This window comes from Rattus norvegicus, chromosome 14 (assembly GCF_021556685.1).
Source record: "Rattus norvegicus strain SHRSP/BbbUtx chromosome 14, alternate assembly SHRSP_T2T, whole genome shotgun sequence".
Classification (NCBI taxonomy): domain Eukaryota; kingdom Metazoa; phylum Chordata; class Mammalia; order Rodentia; family Muridae; genus Rattus; species Rattus norvegicus.
The window spans coordinates 88,201,449-88,226,985 of record NC_141547.1 but is presented as its reverse complement, the minus strand read 5'-3'; the positions used below and the strand labels follow the sequence as shown (position 1 = coordinate 88,226,985).

The 25,537-nt window shown below is 47.0% G+C and overlaps 1 protein-coding gene across 11 annotated transcripts; it reads right to left on the bottom strand.

The window, feature by feature from the left end:
- Positions 1 to 672: 672 nt before the first annotated feature.
- On the bottom strand, positions 673 to 20,425 carry Upp1 (uridine phosphorylase 1). 11 transcript variants are annotated; one of them, XM_087582653.1, is made up of 9 exons: positions 19,780 to 20,425; positions 18,910 to 18,984; positions 10,513 to 10,578; positions 7,334 to 7,454; positions 5,582 to 5,740; positions 3,655 to 3,769; positions 2,042 to 2,251; positions 1,665 to 1,811; positions 673 to 878 (listed from the first exon to the last, which is right to left on the bottom strand). In XM_087582653.1, exons 3-9 carry the CDS (start codon positions 10,557 to 10,559, stop codon positions 739 to 741), a joined length of 939 nt encoding a protein of 312 aa, XP_087438779.1. In that variant the 5' UTR covers positions 10,560 to 10,578; positions 18,910 to 18,984; positions 19,780 to 20,425; the 3' UTR covers positions 673 to 738.
- Positions 20,426 to 25,537: the final 5,112 nt, after the last annotated feature.

Here is a 25,537-nt window from a genome sequence, read left to right as displayed (position 1 = left end):
CAGAGGCATACCGGGGCTAGTCAGATGCAAATGAGACACTTCCATTCAGCAAGCCTGGCTCTGGCTCTGTGCTTGTATTTCTGGTTAGGTAACTTGCACTACCTCAATTGGACAGCAGAGGGTGGTATAGCACTGCCTGGGTCCACCCAGAGCTTGGAAGTCAATGACTTGTAGAAATGGGGCTTGGGGAATGAGATCTGTGTCGTGAAATCCCACATCCCACAGGAAAGTTATGATCCAGGTTCTGGAATGGCTTTCCTAGGCTCTTCTCCCTGACAAAGTCAGCTACCAAGGGATGACTATAGAATTTTAAAGATACCTATGGGGGTTGGGGATTTAGCTCAGTGGTAGAGCGCTTGCCTAGCAAGCGCAAGGTCCTGGGTTTGGTCCCCAGCTCCGAAAAAAAAAAAATTAAAGATACCTGTGGGGATCTATTTTATGGTACAACTGCCAAATGTCTTACTTTAATGACCACCTATGAAATAAAAGGCTGAAAGTTTTCCTTTATTTAAAATGGTCCTGAAGAGCCACCCCCATTAGGTTTAAATGGTCTGAAAATGTTCCGATGATGTCTAAGAGAATCATCTGTTATGTCTAATCAGATTTCTTACCGGCAAACAAAGCCCAGTTGCATACCACAAAGTGCATGCTCCAAGTCAGTCACACGGTGCATTATGAAAAAATAGATTTATTGCCCAGGAGTTGCAGAAACGTCTCCCGAGCAGAAAGGCACGGGTCTCAGGCCCTCCCTAGGCGCTTCTTGATGAAATGGCCCACCAGCCGCTGCGGCCTTTGCTGGTATTCCACAAGCACATTATGGGGAGTGTTGATCTGATCCCCTTGCAGACGGTCCAGAAGAGTGACACACACCACAGCCGCTGCAAAGAAAGAAGGCCTTATCAACACACAATGGACACCTTCCTTAGTTCACCAAGGAGGAAGGCCAGGGCCTGGGGGCTGAGGATCATCCTGTTGTATACCTCAGGAAACCAGGAGTGTGTAGTCTAGGGACAGGGCTGTGTGGATGGACTGGAGTGGCTTAGAAACATACCTTCTAGCAACTCCGGCAGTGCCCAACTCTATCAATTATGCCTTTGCCTTTGGGACTCAAAAAATATCCAGTTGGTTCCAGGGCTGGCACCTGGCTGCTTTGTGCAGCTCTGAGGGCATATGTTGTCCCAGACCATGGAGCACAGGCAGTAATGAGAGGTAACGCTGAATTGGAAGGATGTTCGGGACTAGACAACAGCGTGGATTAGCCCTCTAGAAAGCCAAGTCCGTTGAAATAACTAGAACACCTTCCTGGGCAGCAGAAAATCCCATCGCCATCTTTCTAACCCCTCTCAGTGGAATCTGCAAGAACACTGAGGATCCTGTCCTGTGTTTGCAGGGGGATAATGAAGACATTTTATGTGTACCAGGACTACAGGGATGAGACCTTGGTCAGAAGCTGGCCAAGGGAGACAAAAAAGTGAGAATTCGGGGTTGGGGATTTAGCTCAGTGGTAGAGCGCTTGCCTAGCAAGCGCAAGGCCCTGGGTTCAGTCCCCAGCTCCAAAAAAAAGAAAAGAAAAAAAAAGTGAGAATTCAACACTGGGGTACTCTCAGGAGGACCCATCCACGATGGGCCAGCAAAAGAGAAAGAGAAAGGCCACATCGGCTTACCTTTCAGGCCACAGGCACTGCACATGGTGGCAAACACTGAAGATTCCATCTCGATATTTCGGACACCTGCGGCATGGGCTGCACGCAGATAGGCCTGTTTGTCCTTCTCTGTGTAGGAGCAGAGGGCACCATCCAGGCGGCCTTGCCCTGTAGCGCATGAAGAGAACCACAAGAACATAGTTAAAGCCTACTACACTTGGGCACCATGCTATACATGCCATTAAGGCATGGGGCTGAGAGGACCCAACTGCTGTTACAGCCATCACAGAAATACTATGAAGAGGCAGATGCCCCAGCAGAGGTAGCCACACCATCACACAGCAGGCTTGGGGTAGGCGAGGGATCCCTAGACCAGACACGCCCTCACTTCCTCTCACCCTCATAGAAGTCCAAGGTGCACATGGTGTTACCCACAACAGTGGGGAACTCGTTCAGGTCTGAGGAGCACTGCATCAACTCCTGTACCAGCTGCGCGTCCAGGCTGGTGTTTCGAGTCACCCGCTTTCCCAGCACAATCTGCTCAAACTCTGGTTTGAAGCACTCATCCACTGCCTGCTGAGTGATGACGACAGAGCCAGGCTCCAGACCTGAGGAAGATCCGAGTATCACGGTGACACAGGGTGACAAAGCAGCTCAGTGGGACACAGGCGCAACCAACAGAATCCATCGGCAAAGCCAAGTACTGAGGCCCCCGGCGTATGCTCAAAGCCATTCCATCCCTTCTCCTACTAAGAGCTTTTTCTGAGTGGGAATTTGTACAGCACCATTGCTGGAAGCAGAGAGAAGCAGAGAAGAGCAATCCCACCAGGGACTCTGCAGCCTTTAACCCGATGTTTCTATTCTTCGAGGCATTGCCTCTGACTAGCACGCTACCAACCAGGTGAACCAGGTTAGTTGAATCATTCCAGATTATATCTTTACTCTGTAAACTTTCAACCGGATACAAAAGCAGGGAAAAGTATAGACACCCCGCCATGTACCCCAAACACAGCCTCAAGCTTTTCCAACTCCTGACTAGCCTGTTTTTCCTCTGATTCAGTAACAACCATCTCCACTGTACCAGCATTGGAGGTGCGATCTCATGGAGGACACGAATGTTTATAAGTAAAATACCCTGCTCTTTTCTCTTGGGTTTTTATTTTCTTATGCAATATGGCCGCTGTTGGGGAGTTTGGAACTCTACCTCCCAAGAATAATGTAGAGACCTGGATGCTGAAATCTAAGGCCGTACTATCCCCAGAGTCAACACAGCTTCCTATCAATGTTTACTTATTCCTATCATGTCCCTTGCGGGAACAATAATCACAAGAAACCAGTTCCTATGGCAACCCTTATTTTAAAATAAAATTGCTTCAGAGACTTTTACTTACTGCTAGGGTATGTCACTGCCCAGCGCACACACACACACACACAGACCTGACTGCCGAAAGCCACAATAAAATAGTCGCCACTGTGAAGGAAATAGAGAGACTCGAGCAGGTGGGACCTGGGAGAAGTGACTGGCTCCGCCATAGGAGTGGATTGACTCGTTTACTGAAATGAACGGTGGGTAAGCTCACAGGACCCACCATCTCTCATACATGATGAAGCCTGTGCCCTCACTAGACTCTGGCAGGAAGGCTTTACTCAGCTGAGTATAATCGCAAGGCCAAAGCAGACCTTGTCTTTATAACAGAAAACGGATCAGGACACAGTTTAACACTCTTCAATGTTTCGAAGTCTTCAAATCCTCTCTGCTTCTTAGGTTGGTTGGTTGTGTGTTTGTATAGGATTTTTTTGGTCAATGATTAGGTACCTTTGAGCTAATTTCAGGATCCCTTGGTTAGCTTTGTAGCCCACCCCACCCCTCATACACACTTTGATGGAATGAGAGGAGACAGGCAGAAAGGAAGGCCCTTAACCAACCCTGTATTGACCCACATCATGCTGGAGCAGGTTCTGGGCTCTGGCCCCTCCACACACAGGGCCAGAACCCTTCATTGGTCCTCACCTATCCCTCCTGAAGTGCCAATGCGGATGATGGTGATGTTGGAGCACCTGGCATGGTACAGCATCTTGATGAGCTCATGCAACATGATCCCAATGGAAGGGATGCCCATGCCATGCTGAAAACAGAGAGAAATGCAGAGGCTGAGCCCAATGCTGCTCTCTTGTCAATGCACGCAGAAATCCCTCCAAACAATGGGCACTGCATTCCAAGCCACCCAAGATCAACTAAGCTTTGCACGGATGAGATTTCGAGGGAACATTCACATACATTTTACTATATTACAGTTAAAATGAGTCTGCTTTATTAGTCATTACGGCTGTACCTTTCGCTATACCTAACGCACACCGTACAAGGCACCAGAGGTTTGTGTCTATAAAAGGAATATTCCTATTTATCGGTTTTGATACCCTCCTGCTTCGAGGCCTCCACTGGGGTCTTTGGAACAAAGCCCATGTGGGGAAGGAGACTGCTGTATGTTTTATGCGGTGCACTTCGACTAAATAAATCATGGGAATGAAGACAGACTTCAAAACAGAAGCAGAGCTGTCTTATACGTACCTCCTTTGACTCATACAACCTAGTAGTACCAGCAGGAAGTAGCTACTTTCTTCCTGATAGTTGAAGCCATGTACACAGGCCACCATACCGGATAAGGCTTCCCTACTGAACTTTTCACCTGCCCTCTCCAGTTTAGCAAAACAAGATACCTGTCTGGTTCCTCAGTCCTTGTCATCAGATAATCTATGGACTGTACTTCTGTCTCCTTCATTTCCTCCCTGACTCTGCAATGCGACCCCACTCCACATGCCTTCCAACGACCCTCCCACACCACACCTAACACACCATCCCCTCCCTGAGCCGCTGTGCCCTTATGGAAGAACCTTATTGCCAAAGGACCCCTTCCAGAATGTCACACGCAGACAATGCTTCCACAAGATGCCTTTGTCATCAGATGAGTCCACATGACCGATATACTTGGATATTTAACTGACTAGAATCAAGACACAAATCTCAACAGGAAGGGAATCCATTCCTGATCTTCAGTTTTTCACTATTTTATCAAATCATTGTTTTCTATTGTGTGTGTGTGTGTGTGTGTGTGTGTGTGTGTAGTACTGGCTGGTTTTGTGTGTCAACTTGACACAAGCTGGCATTATCACAGAGAAAGGACCTTCAGTTGAGGAAATGCCTCCATGAGACCCAGCTGTAAGGCATTTTTCTCAATTAGTGATCAAGCGGGGAGGGCCCAGCCTATTGTGGGTGGTGCCATCTCTGGGCTGTCCCTATAAGAGAGAAGCTGAGCAAGCCAGGGGAAGCAAGCCAGTAAGTAACATCCCTCCATGGCCTCTGCAACAGCTCCTGTTTCCTGACCTGCTTGAATTCCAGTCCTGACTTCCTTTGGTGAGGAACAGCAATGTGGACATGTAAGGTGAATAAACCCTTTCCTCCCCAATATAATATCATATATAATATTGCTGCCATCAAAATCAGAGCTAGAAAAAAATCACCTCATTAATAGGATACTGGAGATTTTATTGCTCAATCAACCTGTGTCCTAAAGTAGGTCAGTCCCTGTGAGATAAAAAAAGAGGCATAGAGACCTGGTATGTAGCACTTCTTATAGCCCTGAGCCTGGCAGGGAAGCCCCGCCCCGGAACCGCCACCCCCACCCCCACTGAGCGGACAGCTGTGCATATTTGCATGAGTATCTGCTTTTGTATACCTAGGCTTTCCAGGAAACTAAGCCTCCAAGGCTGGAGCCTAGGACTTACTCACGCCCAGGTCCCCACTGCTGAAAGTTCCCTAAGCTCCCAGCCATTTACAGTAAACAAATGTCAGGGCGCCAGCTGATCAGCTGTTCCCACATGCAAACGTGTGGGGCACAGCGTGGAGACCACATCCCAGTGAAAGGCAAGTAAGTACTCACGCTCACAGACAGCACGGGCCCGGCTTTATACATGGCATAGCGGTCAGTGCCTGCGCAGATGTTGGGATATTCTTTCCCTGGGTGGTCAAGGCCCAGCTCTGCGGCCACATACTTGATGAAGGCGCTCATCCGGGAGGAGCTTCCACCAACACACACAAACTGCAACCAGAGAACGGGGACCCCGTTAGGACACTGTGCCATCAAGGGTCTGCGAAGTTCACCAGCAACCTTGGGGTCCTCTGGGAACTTCCTAGCAAGTTTTCTGGCCTGACCTGTACCAGGTGTATCTGAGGGGACTGAGGAATCCACTTTCCCGATGAGTTTTAATAGAACTGATCCGGGGATCACTGCTCAGTACAAGCACACAAAGCTCAGTGTCACTCGTACAATGACCACAATCTTGCTGTCTTACATAACAGGTGAGAGGCAGCCTAGTGTGCTGGAAGGAAGTTTGGGTTTGGACTAAAATGACTGGAGAGCCCCACAGTTGGAGAATAGAAGCCCAGGGGTGGGTTGGGACTTTGTAGGTGGAGAAGTCAAACCTTCATTTTGCAAAGTCTCATCTAAGAGATTTTTATTTAGCCAAAGAATAGTAAGTAATAAAAAGTGATTTAATGGGATCTGAAGATAAAAGAAAGAAATGCATCTCTAAACCTGAAAGGGCACGTCCATAGCGGGAAATAAAGACATAAATTAGCAATATTGGGATAAATGGAAATTGAACGAATGAAGAAAACATGAAAGCTGCTCACCATTTGCTACCAAAAGTGAGCTCTACCGAGGCAGACGGGGCCCAGTATGGGGGTTCCGACCCCATCTTGGCTTTTAATTCCATGAGTTAATTCATCATTATCAGGATTAGACAATGATGAGTGCTATTTTAATAATATTGTTCACTGGAGTTAACAATCAAATGTAAATTGCAAAATAGCCAGTAGCTAGGATTCTGATTGTTCTTGACCCAAAGAAGGATCAGTTCCTGAGTTGTGAACCGACTAACCACCCTGCTTGTCACTTCACATCACATTCACGAACTGAAGTTCACAATTTTCCTTGTAAGGATGCACACACAGCTAGGTGTCGATTAGAAACAAATGTTAATGAAGGACTTTTATAAAAATGTAAGATAAATGAGCACGGAGAACTGAAGACGTTGTGCTGGAAGTGTCTCCATCAACATCGGCCCTCAGATAATTAAGAAACAGTAATATTAATATACACCCTCAGCTGCAGGCGGGCATCATACAGTCTCCAGAATGACTACACCTTCCCAGTTCCCTCTTCTCAACTAAGTGTTGGGAAATGGACAGCTCTCGAGACATCGTCTAGGTTTCCCCTCCAAACTCCTGCCTTCATCTTCGGAGTACTTGAAACTCTAAGGGTAGACCATGGTACAGCTCAGGAGATTGACATGCATTTGCTTACAAATGAAGTCCCAGGAGACAAAGCAGAAACTGACGCTGCAGTTGTTAACACTCGTTCTCTCCTTTGCTTGCTAATTCATACAAACGCAAGATATCACTTGGCAGAAGTCTAATAAAGATAGAACGCAGGGTTGGGGATTTAGCTCAGTGGTAGAGCGCCTGCCTAGCAAGCCCAAGGCCCTGGGTTTGGTCCTCAGCTCCGGGGGGGAAAAAAAAAAGATATAATGAAGTCCTTGTCTCCTGCCTGTCAGCAGTGAGACGGTGCGGCTGTATCAAGGAGGAAGTTGACTGTAAGACAGTCCTTAGAATCAAAGCCTGGAGTTCTTACCTTCACATCTCCAAACATAGCGGGGAAATCGTGTGTGCTAGTGCTGAGGTTGAAATGGTAGAGAACGTCTTCCTTCATCGTGGCTATGTTTGGATTTGAAAGCTGGACGAGGCAGTCACTGCTAGAAACGAAAAGTGAGAGGTTTATAGAGCATGGGTGTGTAAAGGCCAGGGTTAACATGGATATGTTCCATTTACATGAGGTGTGGGAGACGCATGATGGAGAAGAGATGCAACGTCTCTGGGAAGGGCCCTACTTGCCTACCTTCTTCCTTTTAATAAACCCCAGAAGAGCCAACAGAATTATCAAGAGCAAACTGGTAAATCATCCGATACAAAGAATGCTAGCTGCTACCCCACTCGGCTACAGTCAACACAGAAACTTGACTGTTTCCAACGTAATACATTCACTATTGGAAATACACACAGAAAAAGAAAATGTCCCCACTGTTGCCAGAGATAACCTTTCCAAGCGGATGCCAATATGACTATTTCCTGCCTTACACTAGCTACCACTAATGACACCAAGATTGTCCTGAGGGTATGAAGAGATGGCTCATGGTTTAGGGCACTTGCTCTTGTAGGAGGACCAGTGTTCTACTCCCAGTACCCAAGTGGTGGCTCACAAACATCTGGGAATCCATTACTCTTCTGGCCTCAATGGGCACATACATATGTGCAGACAAAACACGTAAAATAAACCTTACATTTTTTTTCTTTAAAAATTCTCATGATGCCCCCTGGGAGCCAGACACTGAGCCACCAATCAGGCAACATACAAGAGCTTGTCCAAACCCCACCACCACCATCACAACGACACATATGTAGCAGAGAACTGTCTGGCCTCAGTGAGAGATGGGCTGAATCCTCAAGAGACTTGAGGCCCCAGGGAGGGGGAGACCTGGTGGTGGGGGAACATCCTCTCAGGGGCAGAAGGAGGAGGAATGGGGTGAGCAACTGTGGGAGGGGGGACTAGGAGGGGAAGAAGGCTAGATTGTAAATTTAAAAAAAAATAAATAAAATTGCTTTAAAAACTTGTCATGGTGTAACATCCTACCATTTTGCTTTTCTTCAGAGGGGCAACAAAAACACTTTGTATGTGAATCTAACTACTTTTACAGGACAGCATGATTCTGCTCTAAAGGGAGGTTGGCAGACTTTATTTAAGAGAAGGCCAGATGGTAAATATGGCCATAGGCCATTAAGCTTCTGTCACAGTCTGCCACTGTCTCCTGAAAGCAACAGAGACAAGAAAGGCAAACACGTGGTATTATACTTCAGTGAAGTTTATTTACAAACACAAGTGCCCCAGGACTGGATGATTCCTGCTCTATCCTACCAAGCTTCCTCAGAGCCAGCCTCCACAGCTGCCTCAACAGCACATGACTCCTGGTTTCCAAATGGGTTTTTCTTGGCAGAATGAAGACAGGTACAGGTCCTGAGTATGGAGCAATCGTAGCTACCATTCCTTCCTTCTGAGTCTTTCTGCCCAGAACCAACTGGTGTCACTTTCTCTTCAATCTAACTCAAGAGCGTGCGCGCACACACACACACACACACACACACACACACACACACACACAGAGACAGACAGACAGAGACAGAGACAGAGACAGAGAGACAGAGATGCACAAAGCTGAAGGTTGAATCAGACCTGTTCTGATTATTTCCATCAGTCCTCACTGCTTTTCTTTCTGGTAGTCAGTCAACCTCAATGGTAATCACCGGAGGCTCCCTCTTCTCCTTCTCTCTGTGCCCCGTCCATGTTTCTAAAGCCCCACTCCAGTCTATTCCTCTAGAGTAATGTCCAGATTAAGTCAACATATGAAATTTTTCAAGAGATTGCTATACAAAAAGATAAGTGTTAAGACAGAGCTCTCTCATCAAGGGCATAAGAAGTGGGTGGGCAGACTGCTTCACTAACAAGGTTAGCGCTCAGCTATCCACAGCACACACCAGTCACACACGCAGGGCCACTGCTGACCGCACCCTGGGCAAAGGTGCTGTGGAAACCTTTGGGAAGAGCAAGCACCTAGCCAAGGTACAGCATGTGCCCATCTGCTGACCCAATTCTCCTGTCAGATTTCCTGGCTTCTTAATAGTGTGAGGAAGCCCTTTCTTTCTTGTAGGACCAAATGCACAGCAAATACAGCTAGACTTTCCCAGAAAGCATTTTTGATCTCTAAAACAATCCGAAATTCCAACCATCATAACACATCTTTCAGCCACTCGGCCATATCCTCCTTCAGGATGTGTCGAATATGAAATATGAAACAGAAGGGCCAACTCTATGCCTCGAAATGACGCAACAGGATGTGATTAAGACAACTCAGCCACACACAGAAAAACCCTTTTTCTTGTTTGTCAGTTCCAGGAAGAGCAGAAGGAAGCAGTGTATAACCATGAAGACAGCCATGATTTCAAAATTCACTAACATGTGCGTGAGCTAGACTGTTTGAAGGACTCAACAAAACAAGGACAAAAATACTTAGTCTCCCTCAATTTCAACTGTGTTTATCACGCTTATTGCCACCTTAATCATTCGCCCTACTGAAGCCACTGAAGTTGGATGGCGGCCACCTCAGGGCTCCGGCAAGCAGATAGTGGACAAACCCTGTGGTAAGGATATTAGAAAGGCTCAGTGGACTTCAAACCCAGGCAGGAGGTCTGAGGTGTGTCTCCGAGTAGAGTATGCACTTACTACAGCGTGCTCAGACCCTGGGGTGTATGTGCAGGAGCACATACACACACACACTGGAGTCAGAGAAAGACACAGATGTTTAGCTCTTTAAAAAAAAAACCTAAATCTAAGAGAACTCACGAAACGACAAAGCAGGAGAAAACCATTCAAGAGTCAGAAAAAAGATGGGGCTAGGAGATACACAGTAGATTTTTGTCTCAGAAAAAAAAAATGCCACATATAGAAGAAAACCTGTTACGCACATAGCTAAGCACTAAACTGTCTGGCTTTCTGGGTCACATGTCCTGAGGGCTAAGCACAGAAACTCCCAGACCTGAATCTGTAAGCCCTCCAAAGCCCTCACGCACCATTCTGAGAGTCATACGTTAACACAGGTAAAGAACTTGGAAAAGTGAGTCTACTAGAGGATGTTTAATGAAACCAGCACCACACAGCACAGAACAGCACAACCAAGTCAGCCCAGCCCGGGTCAGTCTTACTTGTGATGGTTTTCCAGGTCCTTTGCTTCAGTTCCTGTAGCTGCCATTTTCTCACTGTAGTGGGACCTGGGGGACAAACATCACACAAAACAGCATCAACCCAAAAGGAACTAGGGTGACGAGGTATCACTTGTGTCGCTTGTGTGGGACGTCTGTAGAATAGAAGCAGGGTTCTTCACATTTATATCATATACACTATGGAAACGTACACATGGTGTGGGGGGGGTGTAGAGCTGGTATGTGTGAAGTCTATAAGGGTTGACCTTACACTTAAGATGTTTAGGAATAAAGATCAAGTCTCCTAGGGTCCCATTCCAGCAGCAGTCAGGACGTCTTTGACCCTACCAACCACACCCTTCTGCCTAGCCCTGCTGGAGTCTTGAACATCCTCTTCCTGTTTAAGGATAGCAGAGTTTACAAGAATTAGAACAGAAGTGGAAGAGCTAGTAGAACGGCTCCAGGAGACCGTTCAGAGGGCGAACACTTAAAGCTGATGTGCGCAGATATTGCGAGCTGGGAGGGTGAGCCTGCAGGGGAAAGCAACATCCACAGCCAACAGTGGTTTCCTTGGGGCTCCTCTGGGAGGTGAGGAAAGCGGAGCCTTTGGAGAAGCTATGGGTCACAAGCCACTCAGGAAAATTACAGGTTGTACGGAGACATTTCCTGAACCCAAGCTGAAAGACCCCTGGTTCTGCGAGGCGTATTTATAATTATCATATCATAACACACTGATCGTTTTCGGTAAGGTAAACACCAGCTCGTTGCTGTCCAATCAAGTGAGTCAGAGGAGGGAGCGAGTTCTGTTGGTTTTGTCGTGGTGATACTGGAGGTGGAACCCAAGGAGGTGCTCCATCCATGCTGGGAATGAGGCGCCATCCCCCAGCCTAAAATACCAACATTCCCAAGTCAAGCACAGTGGAGGGAAAGAGCATTTATAACTGGCAGAAGGGGGCGGGGCAAGCTTTTCCTAGAACTGTTTCATGAAGGACAGAGCCCGTGTGTAGTGATAGAGGTGGCCCCTGTATTGTCCCTCAGGACAGGACACTGGGTCATAAGTTGTCTCTTTCGTTTTTTTCATCTATGTCATTTTATTTTACTGGGGATGGGCATGCCACATTGTATATGTGGGGGTCAGAGGACAACTTGTGGGGATAAGTGATCTCCTTCCATGGAATCTTCTGGGGGACGTGGGGGAGGTCAATCTCAGGTTATCAGGCTTGGCAGCAACAGAGTTTTCCTTCCAAGCTATATTGCTGGCCCCTAGCTATTATCTTAATGGTAGAGTTTTGCCTGGGTGCTTTTGGTAACATGGTTAGCATGTAAGACAGTCAGAGTGGTGGATCCCAGGAAGCACAACAGTGGTGCCTGAATTAAGGAATGTGAAACTCTGTGAATCAACGCAGTAGCAGTTGGTGCCTGGACACTTGCCGCAATGGGATCCAGCATGTGTCTAGTGTAAAGCATCTCTATGTGATACCTTAAATGAAAAATGTCCCCCACAGTCTCAAGCATTGGCTTGTGGAGCTGTTTAGGGTGGTTTAGGTACTGAAACCCAGGCTAAAGAAGCATGCCAATGGTGGTGGGCTTGGGGACTAAAAGCCTCATGCCATGCTCTCTCTCTCTGCTTCATGTTTGCAGTTAAAGGTATAAACTCTCAGTTTCCTAGCCTGCCTACACAAAGGCTGTGGGCTAGCCTGTGTCCCAGCCATTGTGTTTTCTTACACACCCTAGAGCCATAAACTTAAATAAACTCTTAAGTTAGTTACCCGGGTCATTTTTTTTTTATCACAGCAGAGAAGTAATTAATAATACTGTTAGGATTCAGAGAACCAAGTTACGGTATGGTCTGAGCACGTACAGTCTAATCTGGAGGAAACCAGAATGTCTAACTGGAATCCCTCGCTGCACAATGGAACTGGGTGCCTCCCCACCCTAGCCTGACTGCCATCCTGTCTCAGAAAAAAAATTTTTTTGAAACTTGAGTGAAACTCAGAAGAAATATCTATCGCTAGATTCCTTCGAATCCCAATAGCTGAGACAATAGCTTGTCTCAGCTCATTCTGCCCATAACCATTCAAAATCTCTCAGAACTGTCTCAGGTTCCTACCCTTGTGGTCATGTTAAGAAGCAACTGGGTAAACACAAGACTGAGATTTATTGTTCACACCACTGCCTTATCTTTCTGCATATTAATAAACTTGCATGCCTTTTCTCTGTTTAAAAGTGGTTTTTTTGTTTTTATTTATTTATTTATTTATTTATTTTTATTTTGAGGAGGCATGAGGGTAATTTCCCTTCCCTTCTACAGCATGTATGGCTGGGAGGGGACGAAGAAATAAAGAAGACCCAAGACACCGTGAACCTGCATGAAGTTTGGTGGCTCACCACGCAAGCTAGGAGATTGCTCCAATGCAGGGCAGAGAAGGACAAAGCCAAGAGAGCATGACCAGAGGCTAACCTCTTTGAGGGAGTTAGTACAAACGAATGTAGGTGCTAGAGAGGTAAATTAGCATGCTCTTAGAACATGGCAGGCTCTTAAATGCATCCCAGCTAGCAGCCAGCCTAAAGAAGAGATGGTTAGGGATGAAACATGCAGGGACACACAGGCAAATCATCTTTGGGCCCTTAACCTGTTACCAACTGCTTAACATCACTGCGGTCCAAATCACTTAACATCACTGCCTCAGGAAGAAGCATTCATTTTGGCTCACAATGCAGAGCATGGAGGCCAATGCGTTCTGGTAGCAAAGGGTCACATCACAGATGTTCACATCAAGTTGAGCGGGGAAGGAGAGAAAGGGGCTTCTGCAGCTTTCCCGTCTTCTGTGACATCTTGGTCTCCAAGTCAATGTGATGGTGCCACCCATGTTCAAGGTGGTCTCAGTAATCCTCTCAGGAAAAACTCTCAGGCACAGCCAACAGGTGCTGTGCCACTCCAAACTCCTAGATGATTTGAAAAACAGCCTGTCACGAAGACTAACCATCACTCCTGTGAAATCACACCGATAACAGCTTGGCTGGAAAACATCAGTGAGGCCACGTGGTCAGAAAAGTTTACAGAAAGAGGAACACCAAGCCAAGAGAGTTGGGGGTTCAGGGTGACCATACAAATGACAGGAAGTGAGGTATTGTTACTTAGGGAATAGCCATAAAATGCCCTCAGAGGTCTCCCGAATCACGCGGGTATCACACAACCAATACAAGGTCACAGCATGTGTTCTAAGTTAAACTGAAATTCACAGTCCCCAACCCAGGGCGGGGTGGGGGTGGGGGGTCACACAGACAAGCAAGACGTTCTTAGCTTTTCTCTAGCTTGCTAAAGATCAATGATGTCTGGGAGCTGACAACATTTGCCCAATTTACTTAGGAAACACTCAAAGCCCAAATTCTACTATAAACACACTTCGAGGTAAAAGCCATGGCATCCACCTTTGTATTGTATTGGTCCCTTCAGCTGCCTTAACCCTTGGATCGAATTCTTCTAAACTTGGCACCGGGGCACACGTTACAAGTGTTTTTCATCCTGGGACTTTACGCAGTTTACTAGGCCTATTGCTGGCTGGCACAATCGACCCTGGGTTATGTTTTCTGGGCAGCTGGATCTCCATAGTCCCTCAGCCTTATCAAGAGGTCGAGACAAAATCACAAGGGCAGGAAGACATTTATGCAAGACAACACCTCAGCAGTTCCTGGATTAACTTACCACTCATTAGCCTGTAAACCTCAAGGCAAGATGCAGAGCACAAGAAGGAAAACATCTTTTGAAACCACACCCTGACCAACAGACAATTATCAAACCCTAGCCCCGCCCAGAAGAAAGCTGCTTCTCATGTGCTCAGAGCACTGGATGAAGGCTCATCTCCGTCCTGTCGATGTTTGGGCTGGAGCTGAAGCCAGTCAGCTAGGGCTGAGACCTTTCTTGTTCCTAACATGATTCAGTCTCATTCCCTCCGTTCCCATGCTATAAGGTCAGCTGTGCGTGTCAGAGAAAAACCTCTTGAAACCGAAAACACAAAACCCATGAGACCACAGAAAAGAGATCCTCTGCTACAGACCGTCAACAGCTTAGCAACACAAAAGGCACCCGAGACACAGACAAGAGCTGATCTCCAGACATGTATGTCTCCTTGAGCTCCTAGAGGTATCAGGGAGAAGGATCCATAGCATTTTGGAAATAAGAATGATGGTCAGAGAGCTGCCTGTTAGATCTGTGGGAAGAGGTTCAAAGTAAACCACAGTCCTTGCTTTGATTTGGAAATGGCTCCTGAAGACCCATCCCTTATGATTGACCACCAGCTGTGGCACTATTGAAAGGTGGTTGAAATCTGAGTGAGTCTTAAAGGAGGAAGTTAGGCCATAGTGCATAATGGGTCCTTCCACCCCCAATCTCTCCAGTCCATTGTTTCTTGGTCCTCGTGACAGGAAGTGGCCTCTTTCACTGTGTATTCTCACCAAGATGGATTATACCACCACAGGTCCAAACAGCAGGACCCAACAAAACCCTCCAAAGCAGCAAGCCAAAATAAACCTTTTCTCCCTTTAACTGCATTTACCCTGGGATTTTGTCATAGCAACAGAGAGGCGGATGACTTACAAGGTGGCATAACAATTTTGAGCATCTGAGTTGATGAAATCCTTTTTGTCTAAAAGCTAAGCCTCCCCTGCTGCATCCAAACGGCCACTCTTCTTTTTTTTTCCTGAAGTCCCAGTCAGCTTTTAATGTCACTTGGAAATCATTTGGAGCCAGGACCAGAGTGACAGAAAAAAAACAAAAAACAAAAACCATCTTCCCAGCCCTCAAGTGGCTGAGACAGGAAGATTACTCATGCCTGCGGCCAGCCTCGAGTACAAAGAGTACAAAGGTCAACCTGGGCTATGGCACAAAACCAAGACCTGTGGGAGGGAGGGGGCAACAACATACCTAACAAAATAAAAGGGCAGCAACAACAACAAAACTCACTAGCACACACCAAGACCTGTGGGGGGTAGGGGGTGGGGGAGGCGGCCAGCATTTGTCTAACAAAACAGACCAGCAACAACAAAATTCACTAAAAACAAGTCCAAATCAGAACAGTTGAAATACATTGTTTCTCCAAAAGCACCTGTTGGTTACCCTCTTCAGAAGGCCTCCTCTTCTCGGCCCTTTCCATCCCTGTTAAAACCATAGATAGTAGCCAAATTCTAACCACTTCCTGAGTCACCTTCTTTGAACTCCTCCATTAATGCATGGATGGCAGCAATCTGTGCTCTCTAATCAGCCTGTTTTTCTCATCTCATTTGCAGGCTTTGGGTAGCTGGGTTTAAAAGGATATCGTTTTCTCTCTGACACTTCACTCCAACATGGATTGGGGGTGGGGGGTGGCGAAGAGTGACAGTCATAGGAAAAGTGCACTCAGAGAGAGCAGGGGGCTAAGTACAGCAGGGGGAAAGGGGGATGGCATCCTAAGGGTTAACTGACTTCTAGCAAAGATAACCAAAGGACAGTGCTGCTTCCCTTGTATGGGGCTAATGATGGCTCATTTAAAGTAAAGTGACTCAGGAACTCAGAACTTGTAGATGTGACCCTGCATTGTCACCACAAAGGAGCCTTGAGACAGGAAAGTTGGCATTGGGAAACATGAGGACTGAACACACCCAAGATAACTTTCTTAACTCGGGTTGCCTGCCACAAAACCTCTAGAACATTCACTAATAATTCTCGGGATTTGGAACAAGCTTTTTCTTTTTTATGATTGATTGATTGATTGATTGATTGATTGATTTATATGATGAGCATACTGTAGCTGTCTTCAGACACACCAGAAGAGGGCATCAGATCCCATTACAGATGGTTGTGAGCCACCATGTGGTTGCTGGGAATTGCAATCAGTGCTCTTAACCCTTTGAGCCATTTCTCCGGCCCCCTAACTAGCTTTTGAAGAATGGGTGTACCACGGAGGAAACCAGGTGGCCCAGCTTAATGATGTCATAAGCTAAAAACCACATACAGGGAACACTGTCCCCTGGCCACCTAATCAGCAGTCCGTTTGTCTCTCTTTTCTTATGACTCCTCCATCACCATCCCACTGAGAGTCAGATTTGAGCTTAGGGCTCTTGGTCTTCTTGCCATAACATTAGCCACTTTCCACATTAGCTAATGCTTGCTCCGTAAGTAACAGGATAGGTGGGAATTAGGGTCTACAACCTGGGAATTAACAATTAGGAAAAGCCCAGGATGGAGACCAAGATCACCGTCCAGGAGAGAGACTGGCCACAGCAAAGTTCACTGTGAAATACCAAAAGATCTACAGAACTGGCGCAATGGGCTCAGGTTAAGAATGCTTTGTCTGGGGGCTGGAGAGATGGCTCAGTGGTTAAGAGCACCCGACTACTCTTCCAGAGGTCCTGAGTTCAATTCCCAGCAACCACATGGTGGCTCACAACCATCTGTAATGGGATCCAGTGCTCTCTTCTGGTGTGTCTGAAGACAGCTACAGTGTACTTATATATAATAAATAAATAAATCTTTAAAAAAAAAAAAGAATGCTTTGTCTGATGCTAAAGAACCCAGGTTCAATTCCTAGCACCAAAGTCAGGCAGCTCACGGCCACCTGTAACTCTGGCTCCAGTGGACCTATGTGATGTTTTCTTCTGGCTTCTGCGGGCACACACACAAGTGACAAATCCACAGGTGCACATACATAAAAAATTAGAAATTTAAAAGGCGGTCTAAGGTGAAGCAGCAGCACTGGGCATTGGGTGGGAATGGGGCAGTCCCTGTGCCTTGGTTCTGAACGACAGTGTTGTCAGAACAGATGGCTACACCAGCTCCTCCATGAGTGAACTTTGACCTCCATCCCTCAGGAAGATGTCACACTGAAGCTAGTATCAGAAAGCATTTCCTCCAACACTAACACTCCAGCTTCTTCCCGGAGCTGGGGACCGAACCCAGGGCCTTGCGCTTGCTAGGCAAGCCCTCTACCACTGAGCTAAATCCCCAACCCCTCTCCAGATTCTTCTTAAGGGAGAGGCATTCACCTGGCCTCTTCAAGACACGCGCTGCTGCTCCACAGGACCTGCTGGCTTAGCTTGCCCTGAGGGAGCTGCACAGAGTACCAGAAGGCAGCCTTAGCCCTCTCCAGACATCCTCACTCCTCTACTTGTTGAGGCCAGACTGACTCAGTAATGAGATTTTAAAATCTGACCTTACTCTTCATCTTTAAGTTATTATATTAGTCAGGAGGCTGGAGAGATGACTAGGTGGCTGCTCTCCCAGAGGATCTTGAGTTCAATTCCCAGCACCCACATGACAGCTCACAACTGTCTGTTAAGTTCAGTTCAGAGGGATGTGACACCCTCACACAAACATACATGCAGGTAAACTACCAACGAACATAAAATAAAAATAACAACCTAATAAAAAGATATAAAGTCAGAAGAATAGACAATTTAGTTCAGTCCGTAAGGATTTAGAATTCTTGGAAAGGAATGTGTGTTAAAAGTAAATGTGTATATTAGCGTGTGACGGAGGAGGGAGAGGAGAGGGTGGAGGTTGCAGAGTAAGTCTCCAGTGCTTATCTAGAAGAAAGGAGAGGTTGGGGGGTTTAGCTCAGTGGTAGAGCATTCGTCTAGCAAGCACAAGGTCCTGGGTTCAGTCCTCAGCTCCGGGGGAAAAAAAAAGAAGAAAGGAACCCCTTAAGTTTCTTCTCTCTGCTACGAGTGATTTTTTATTTTGCTTCCTTAAGATAAATTTTCAAGTTTCCTATCATTGGTAAATACTTTTACAAACCGCTAAGGTAAAGAAAACCTAAAACACCTAATGCTTACCAGGGATGAAAGTATGGCAGTACTAAGATTTTAATTCGTGACCAAGCAGCGCATGCAGGATTAATAATACTTCGGTAATGAGGGTTACGCTGAGACTAGAAGGTCTGCTTGGCCTCTGGAGAAGGGAAAAAAAAACAATAGCTGACTGGCTGAGAAGTGGGGGTGGTTTTGCCCAAAATGCAGATGGAGCACAGACTGCACAAGCTGAAAGAGAGAGAAACAATGGCAGGCCCTGGGAATCGCTCCTCTACAGGCAAAGACAGCTTAAGACAGCCCTCCATTCAAGGAAGTCACCCTGGTTTTTTAAAGGACTGGGTTACAGCATACGAATGGACCCCATGTTTTGTTTTCGTTTTTTGTTTTCCTTAAGCCCAGATAGCACCAGCAGGAAAAAAAAAATGAGGCAAAGAGAACTAGAAACTTGAAGCAAGAAGAGAAGGAAGGACAGGAAGAGGATAGAAAAGAGAAAGGGGGAGAAAAGTTGCTTGGGAGGGATTAAGTGTGAACCAACATCTATCTAAAAATACCCTTCATTGCCTTTATGGGAAGCCTCTCTTTCTACCCCAGATTTAGTGTGTGTGGGCAACTCACTGTCAGAGACTGATGTCCACTTCTCGGGAAGACTTCCAGAGTGTCAGGGCCCACCAGTGAGTCACTTCACCAAGACTGGGGGAGAGAGATATGAGAGTGAGAGGGACAGCAGAGTCCTGGAGTCACCCTGCCAGGTCTGCAAGAAGGCTGTCACAGAAGAGAGCAGTAAAGTGAGACAGGTCCAGTGCAAATCAGTGACATTTAATACACCCGAGGGGAGTTTCCCGGTTGAGCTGCAGCCAAACAACTCGGAGCCAATATTTTATACGATAACATTGGGTAAATCAATTACAAGGAAATCTATGTAAGTGATCAAAATGAAACTTTGTTCGGTCCTTCGTGAAAAGATGAGTGTAACGCCAACGCCTGCAGCTCGCATTCTTTGGATGGCCAGCGCTGTACAAAGGTTTTGGTTCTCCCTTCTCTGTGTGAGACTGGATATTCTGGAAGCACCAGAAGAGCCTGCGAGCTCATCCCTTCCCTAAGTTCCCCCTCACCTGTCACCAGCCTGACCCACACCTGGGTGACCCTCACTGGCTTGCACCTACCTCGCGTGCGCTCGCTTCTTCTGCGCCCTATTTCCCTCGGGGACCCCCCCCCTCCACACACACACACACACACGCACGGGGGTGGGTCTCCACGTCCCCCCAGTGTGGCGCCTGCACCTTCATCTGCTGAGAGAGGTCACCGGCGCACAACTAGCAGAGCATCCGGAGCGGGATGCTCCTACTGTTTTACGCTCCGCCAACTTCCACCCCTCCAGCCACTCCCTGCGGGGTCTTTGTAGCGATCACCGCAGTGGACCCGAGCTTCAGTCCCCACCTATAGGCAGGAAGAACCAGAGAGGAGCCCTCAAAGCAGACCACTCACCGCTCAGTCCCGGCCGGCCGCGCAGGAGAACTGTGAGAGAGAAGCTGCGCGCCAGACCTTTTAAAGGAGGGAGCGGACCAGAAAGGAGAACCTTTCTGACCACACTTTCGCCTTCCCCGATCTGTCACCCGAAGCCCCGCCCACGGGTCACCGCGGGGCTCTGGCTCGGCCGAAGGGCTCAGCTGATAGCAGCTAGGGCCTGGCGCCCCGACACGCCCTGTCCACACCTTCTCTACCCGAACCCGGAAAAGTTGCCCGGGAGCCTCCACCTTCTAGTTTTCTTTGGAGATAGCTGACAATTTTAAGTTATCCAGAGCCATCTCCGTAGCTCCATAGCCTCTCTTACTATGGACGAAATCATAACCAAGCTGCTAATCTCACTTGTTCCACAGACGAAGAAAAGATCTGGAAGCGGCTGTATGGCTACCCAAGGTCACCTCTAGCGCCAGGGCCCTGGTCCATTTGTCTGGAAATGATGAAAGGAGGTACCACAGATGAATGGCCGTGTGGAAGCGGTCAAGAGTGCAGAGCAAGGCTGTTGTAAACTGTGTCCTTTCAGTATCTCGGGCCTGTTTCTGTTTTGTTTTGATTTTTATTTTCTCCCCCTCCGGGTCCTTCCTGGTCCAGGGATATCCTCTGTGGTTGTGGGAAGGCTAGGGGAGCGCTTGCCCAGTAGGGGAAATGACTCATTCATTCAGTCTCAGCTATCTGGCAGAAAGCACCTCTGCCCTGCCCTGCACTGTGACTGACTCCCCGCCCCCAGCTGCCAGCCAGGCCTGCCAGTGGCCTCCCCTTCTCACACAGTTCCTAGCTTGGCTTCCCCAGCGAGCTGGCACTTTGGCGAAAGGACAAAAAGGCTTGGGAATGAGGGGGGAGGAGCAGAGTCCAGCCGGACACAAGCACTGTTTGCCTCCCACAAGGACCTGGGTTCCTGACTATGGGCCGTAGCAGAACTGCCCTTGAGCCTGCTCCTCAGGAGACTAAGATCGCTCCCAGACAAGGCTAAGAATCTACAAGTGAAACCAGACTCAGAGTACCAAAGCCTAACTTCTCAGCGATGAAACTCCGCAAAAGGCTCGTGGACACAAAATTGTATTCGCCAGTTTCTATTGCCACTCCTGAAACCATCATCTTCAAAGTCTGTGGCGGAGAGCAAGGCTAGCACACACAATGACGCCTCAGCTGCTCTGTGTGAGGCAGAAAAAAAAACAAGGCTCAAGGTAGTTGGCCAGCCAATCCACCTAGGGTCTTGGTGGACCTCCATTAAGCTGTGATATAAACAAGGAAGGGGGCTTATCCAAGTCAAGGCAGCACCAGAGAATAAGGCCTCATTACTGTTAAGTAACAAAACCGGAGAGCAACGTCCAATTCTGTCATACTCAACCTAAAGCTATTACTGTGTTTAAAGAATAGCCAGGTGTCTTCCCTTAGCTGCTGCTCTTTTCCCATTCCTGGACCAGATGCTGGTGGCAGCTGTCCCTCCCATGAGTGTAAAAGACAAGATGGGTGTGAGAAGGGCCAAAGCCCTTCCTCCAGTCCCACCACTAAATCTACATATTTAGATTTTACGGGCTCGTGTTTCCGGTCTTGTTCATTATAGTCCTGGTGCCAGCAAAATAGAAGGTAATGTTATTTTGAGCCGATTCAAGACAGGTTAGATTATATTCAAGGAAGGCTTATTGGGGGAAGCTGCTCTCTGGTGAGTTCACTGCCCCCAAGGACAGAGGCCAGGGAAGTCACCTTGGGGGGAGGAGGGTGGAAAGAAAGAAAGAAAGTGGGCAAGCTCAGAGAGAGAAGAGAGAGAAGGCAGGGGGAGTCCAAAAATGTCTGGATTAAACTGGGTGAGGAGGATTTGGGACAGAGTGTGCCAGGTAGGGACTGAGGAATGCTGGGAGAAACTGGAGGCCAGGTCTGCTGTGATATGTAAAATATGTCCCCTCTGTCCCTTGTTCCAGGGTCTGAAACCAAACAGGGAGGGGGGGAAAAAGACTTTTTTCCCTTTCTAGCCAGCTCTGGTTCAAATGTACATAAAAACGGTTCCTTTTTTTTTTTAAACAAATATCTGTCTCACTAATTTAACATACAGTGAAGTAGAAATTCTGAGGCTACCAGTACCTGTGCAGCTTTCTACAGCGCTATTCCAGGGTAGAAAGAGAAGAGACTAAAATGTCTGGATTATATAGGGAGGAGCCTCTGGGGGAAGGGCAGCCCAGCCCCTGGGCTAGAAAGGTCTGGGTTGGGGGCAGGGCAAGCTTGGTAGGGACTGAGGGATGCTGGGCTCCCTCCCCTCCCCATGAGCTCCTTTCTAGAACATCCCTCATTGAAGGCAGAAGTTGAAGAAAGCTGATTTTCAAACAGTCAGCTGACCACATTCGGTGGGGCCACAGTGGGTAACAGCTTACGTTTTTAATAGTTCCTGAGAAGCCAAAGGAAAGTCTCCCTCTGTTTCATATGCAGAAGGGCACGTATATGTGTGTGTCACACCAAGTAACTTAGGCTGTCCACAGCTGGAGGTAAGATGACCTTATTACTCAGAGGTCACACCCTGTCCCCTCCCCCAGTTCAGAGAGGCTTAGAGCTCAAGCCCCGAGGAACTTTTTGCGAATTTCCTAAGACAAGAAATCCCCTGCTCTCCTGTCCCAGCAATGACTGGCCCTTCAGAGGAATTCAATTAAACTGAGTTCCAGTGCTGTGAAGGTTACCCAGAGAAAGCCAGTCTCAAAAACTAACAAAATTAAAATGCAAATTAGTTGAGTCTCCCACCAATTCTATCATAGATAATCGTTTGGTTTCCAACCCCAGGACAAGAGACTGAGGTGCATATTTTACAGGTCAAAGAAGACCTGGCCTCCAGGTTCTCCCAGCATCCCTCAGTCCCTACCAAGCTTACCCTGCCCCCAACCCTGAACTTTCTAGCCCAGAGGCTGGACTGCCTTCCCCCAGAGGCTCCTCCCTATTTAATCCAAACATTTTAGTCTCTTCTCTTCCTCCTCTTGCTTCTCTTTCCTCCTCCTCCCCCTCCCCCCTCCTCTTCTCTTCTCTTCTCTCTCTGCACACAAGCCCCTTTCTTTCTCTCTCCCTCCTTTGCCTTCCCCCTTGTCCTCATGGCTACTTCCCTGCCCTTGGCCCTTGGGGGTCAGTGAACTCAACTACCTGAGACCAGCTTCCCAATAAACCTGCCTTTAATAGAATCTAATCTGGCTTAAATTTGTTCATTTCCCCAGTGGCAGAGAAATAATGAGTTAGGGTCAGAAAACCTCTTAGGAATAGAATTTGTTGGGTAAACTGACAGGCAACCTGTGGCAAGGTCAAGCGCTCTTGCCAGCCTCTGTTTGCCTGTTGTTGCCCTCTGAATGCTCCAAGCACCCAACCTGCTTAGAAAACCACTTAGAACTCTCCCTTACAGATCGCCTCTGAGAGCCCTCCCTCCCTAGATTTAGCCCACTACCCTACCCTTGACATTCAAACTCTTCAAGTTCCTTTGACTTTTTTCTTTTTGGATTGAGAAAAATGTGAAGTTGTAATGAATAGTGCAGAGGGATCTCTTTCAGCTTCCCTCCGATTTCTCCTAATAAAAACACCTCACAAACCTTAAGGAGTTATCACTGGACAGTAACACTATCCAGGTTTGCTGAGTTTCTCCTATGTTCCCTCTGAGATCTCACACTATGCATCTACGAAGACTCCCAGTCAAGATACTAAAGAGTTCCATTCACAAAGAATCGGTACAGCCATTCTCTAATCCCCAATCCATTTCCTTCCAAGTCCCCCTTCCCCCACCACAGACTTAAACCCTGCCTTCACTTCCCTGTCCTACATTCCCACAATTCTTGTCACTGTAAAAAGAAAATTATATATATATATATATATATATATATATATATATATATGGAACTGTGAGTAACTTTTGTGAGTAATGGACTTTTTCCTTGTGTCTTAACTCACTAGAGCTTGTCCACGCAGCTGAGCTCATAAGGCTTTCTTTTAGGAGCACCTTTCCACAGTGTAAAGAACCACAACACTATTATGCTGTTAAAGAGAAGCTTTGTTAGATTTCAGCGGACCAGCAGGGCGTAATGACACCTTTAATCCCAGCACTGTTGTGTTTATAAAAAGTTAAAGAGAGGGTGGGATATGTTCTATGGAGATCTGAGGAAAGGGAGTGCCTCAGCAGACCCATGTTGAGACATCCCTTCCCCCTGAGGGACCAGCCACAGGAAGATATAATATAGCATAGAATTTATTCAGGGCATGGGGAGGGGAGTTAAGAGAGTAGTAGAGCAGAGCAGAGCAGAGAGAGAGAGAGAGAGAGAGAGAGAGAGAGAGAGAGAGAGAGAGAAATAGAGTAGAGGCTGGGCTGGCTATTAGCATATGGACAAAAGGGGGGAGGGGAATGGGGAGAGAAGGGACAAAGAGGACAGAGGGAAAGATCAGGAGAACAGGAGAGCAAGAGCAAAACAATGAGGAGGGGGCAAGCAGCCCCTTTTACACTGTCAGGCATACCTGTTGTCAGGTAACCGTGGGGGTGGAGCTTAGGCAGAATGCTAACATTCCCCTATTTTGGTTTAATTAAGAAAGAAAAATTAGAGGTAATGGGTCATTAGCAGGTATAGGGTCATTGTGATCTCTGACCGCTTCGTGCTTGTTTTGGGGAGATGTGTCTCTAGGGAACCTAGAAAAGTGTGTATGGGATGTTGGTCCAGTCAGAGTTGGCTGTTTTCTTGTTGTCCAGGGTCTGTGGAACCATCTGAGGAACAGGTCCAATAGAAGCGTCTGTGTCTGTGAGAGAAGATTGAACATCTGGAGGTCACTGCTCTGGAGCTGTCCTGGGTGTAGTAAGCACCTGGACTTGACAAGATGCTGAAACACATGTATATGTTTATTATAGGTAGAGAGTAAGAGCACTTGGGAGAAAGAAAATCTTTTTTCTTAGATGTACATTTGAAACCCAGAAGAATTTCTTAGATGTACATTTGAAACCCAGAGCAATCCCACCCTCTGGAACAGGTAGTAAGTGGGAACTTTAGGCAGATGTACTTGTCTGGGTGGAGTCTCTTTGGTCCATAAGAGGTAGGTCTGAGTGGGTTTCCTGTAGCTCATAAGTTTACAAAAGACATAACAATATGAGTTAACAACACGAACATTCTATAAGATAGGCTTTTTGTGGAGCGGAAGGAATAAGAATTTGTAATTACAGTTGGATCGTATAGTGTTGAGTTTAGCAAAAAGAGGAAACATGAAGCATTTAACCAGCGAAAACTGAGTTCAGGTAAGGGAGTAACGTATTACATCTGTGAAAGCTTACATCTGAACTAGTTGTTAGAAACTGAGTTTAGAGGTTTGTTTCTTAGTTGTTAAGCTGCACTTACTTACCTTAGCTATCAATGTAGTCAGAAATCTGGGGAAGAGTGAATTAATATCTGGGGAAGAGAAAATTAAAATATATCTAATAATATATTAATCATACATTATTTAAAAAACAACAGAGCCTACGAGCTAGCCAACATGTCCCCGTGGTCTCTGTGGTCTCTGTGGTCTTCATGGCAACTTGGAAGGAGTCAGTCTGGCTTTCAAGCCCAGACGACGCAGAGCTTTTTCTCTGTGGAATGGATGGATATGTGTGATATGAGAAATGACTTATTTGATTTAGAGAAATCATTTGACTCTGAGGGTATCCAGTTTTGCCCACTGTGTTTCTCAGTGGCAATCATATAACAATCCAGGCAGACTCTTGAAGCTGTATTAAAGGTTTTGGGAG

What these genes read in the sequence shown, in the direction of transcription:
- Upp1 (XM_087582653.1), bottom strand. Translation starts at nt 10,559, where the DNA reads ATGGCAGCTACAGGAACTGAAGCAAAGGACCTGGAAAACCATCACAA. An exon ending in GGCCCGTGCTGTCTGTGAGC is followed by an intron (nt 3,770 to 5,581) that starts GTGAGTACTTAC and finishes CTCTGTTTTCAG; the next exon opens with CATGGCATGGGCATCCCTTC. An exon ending in TGGCACTTCAGGAGGGATAG is followed by an intron (nt 2,252 to 3,654) that starts GTGAGGACCAAT and finishes GATCTTCCTCAG; the next exon opens with GTCTGGAGCCTGGCTCTGTC.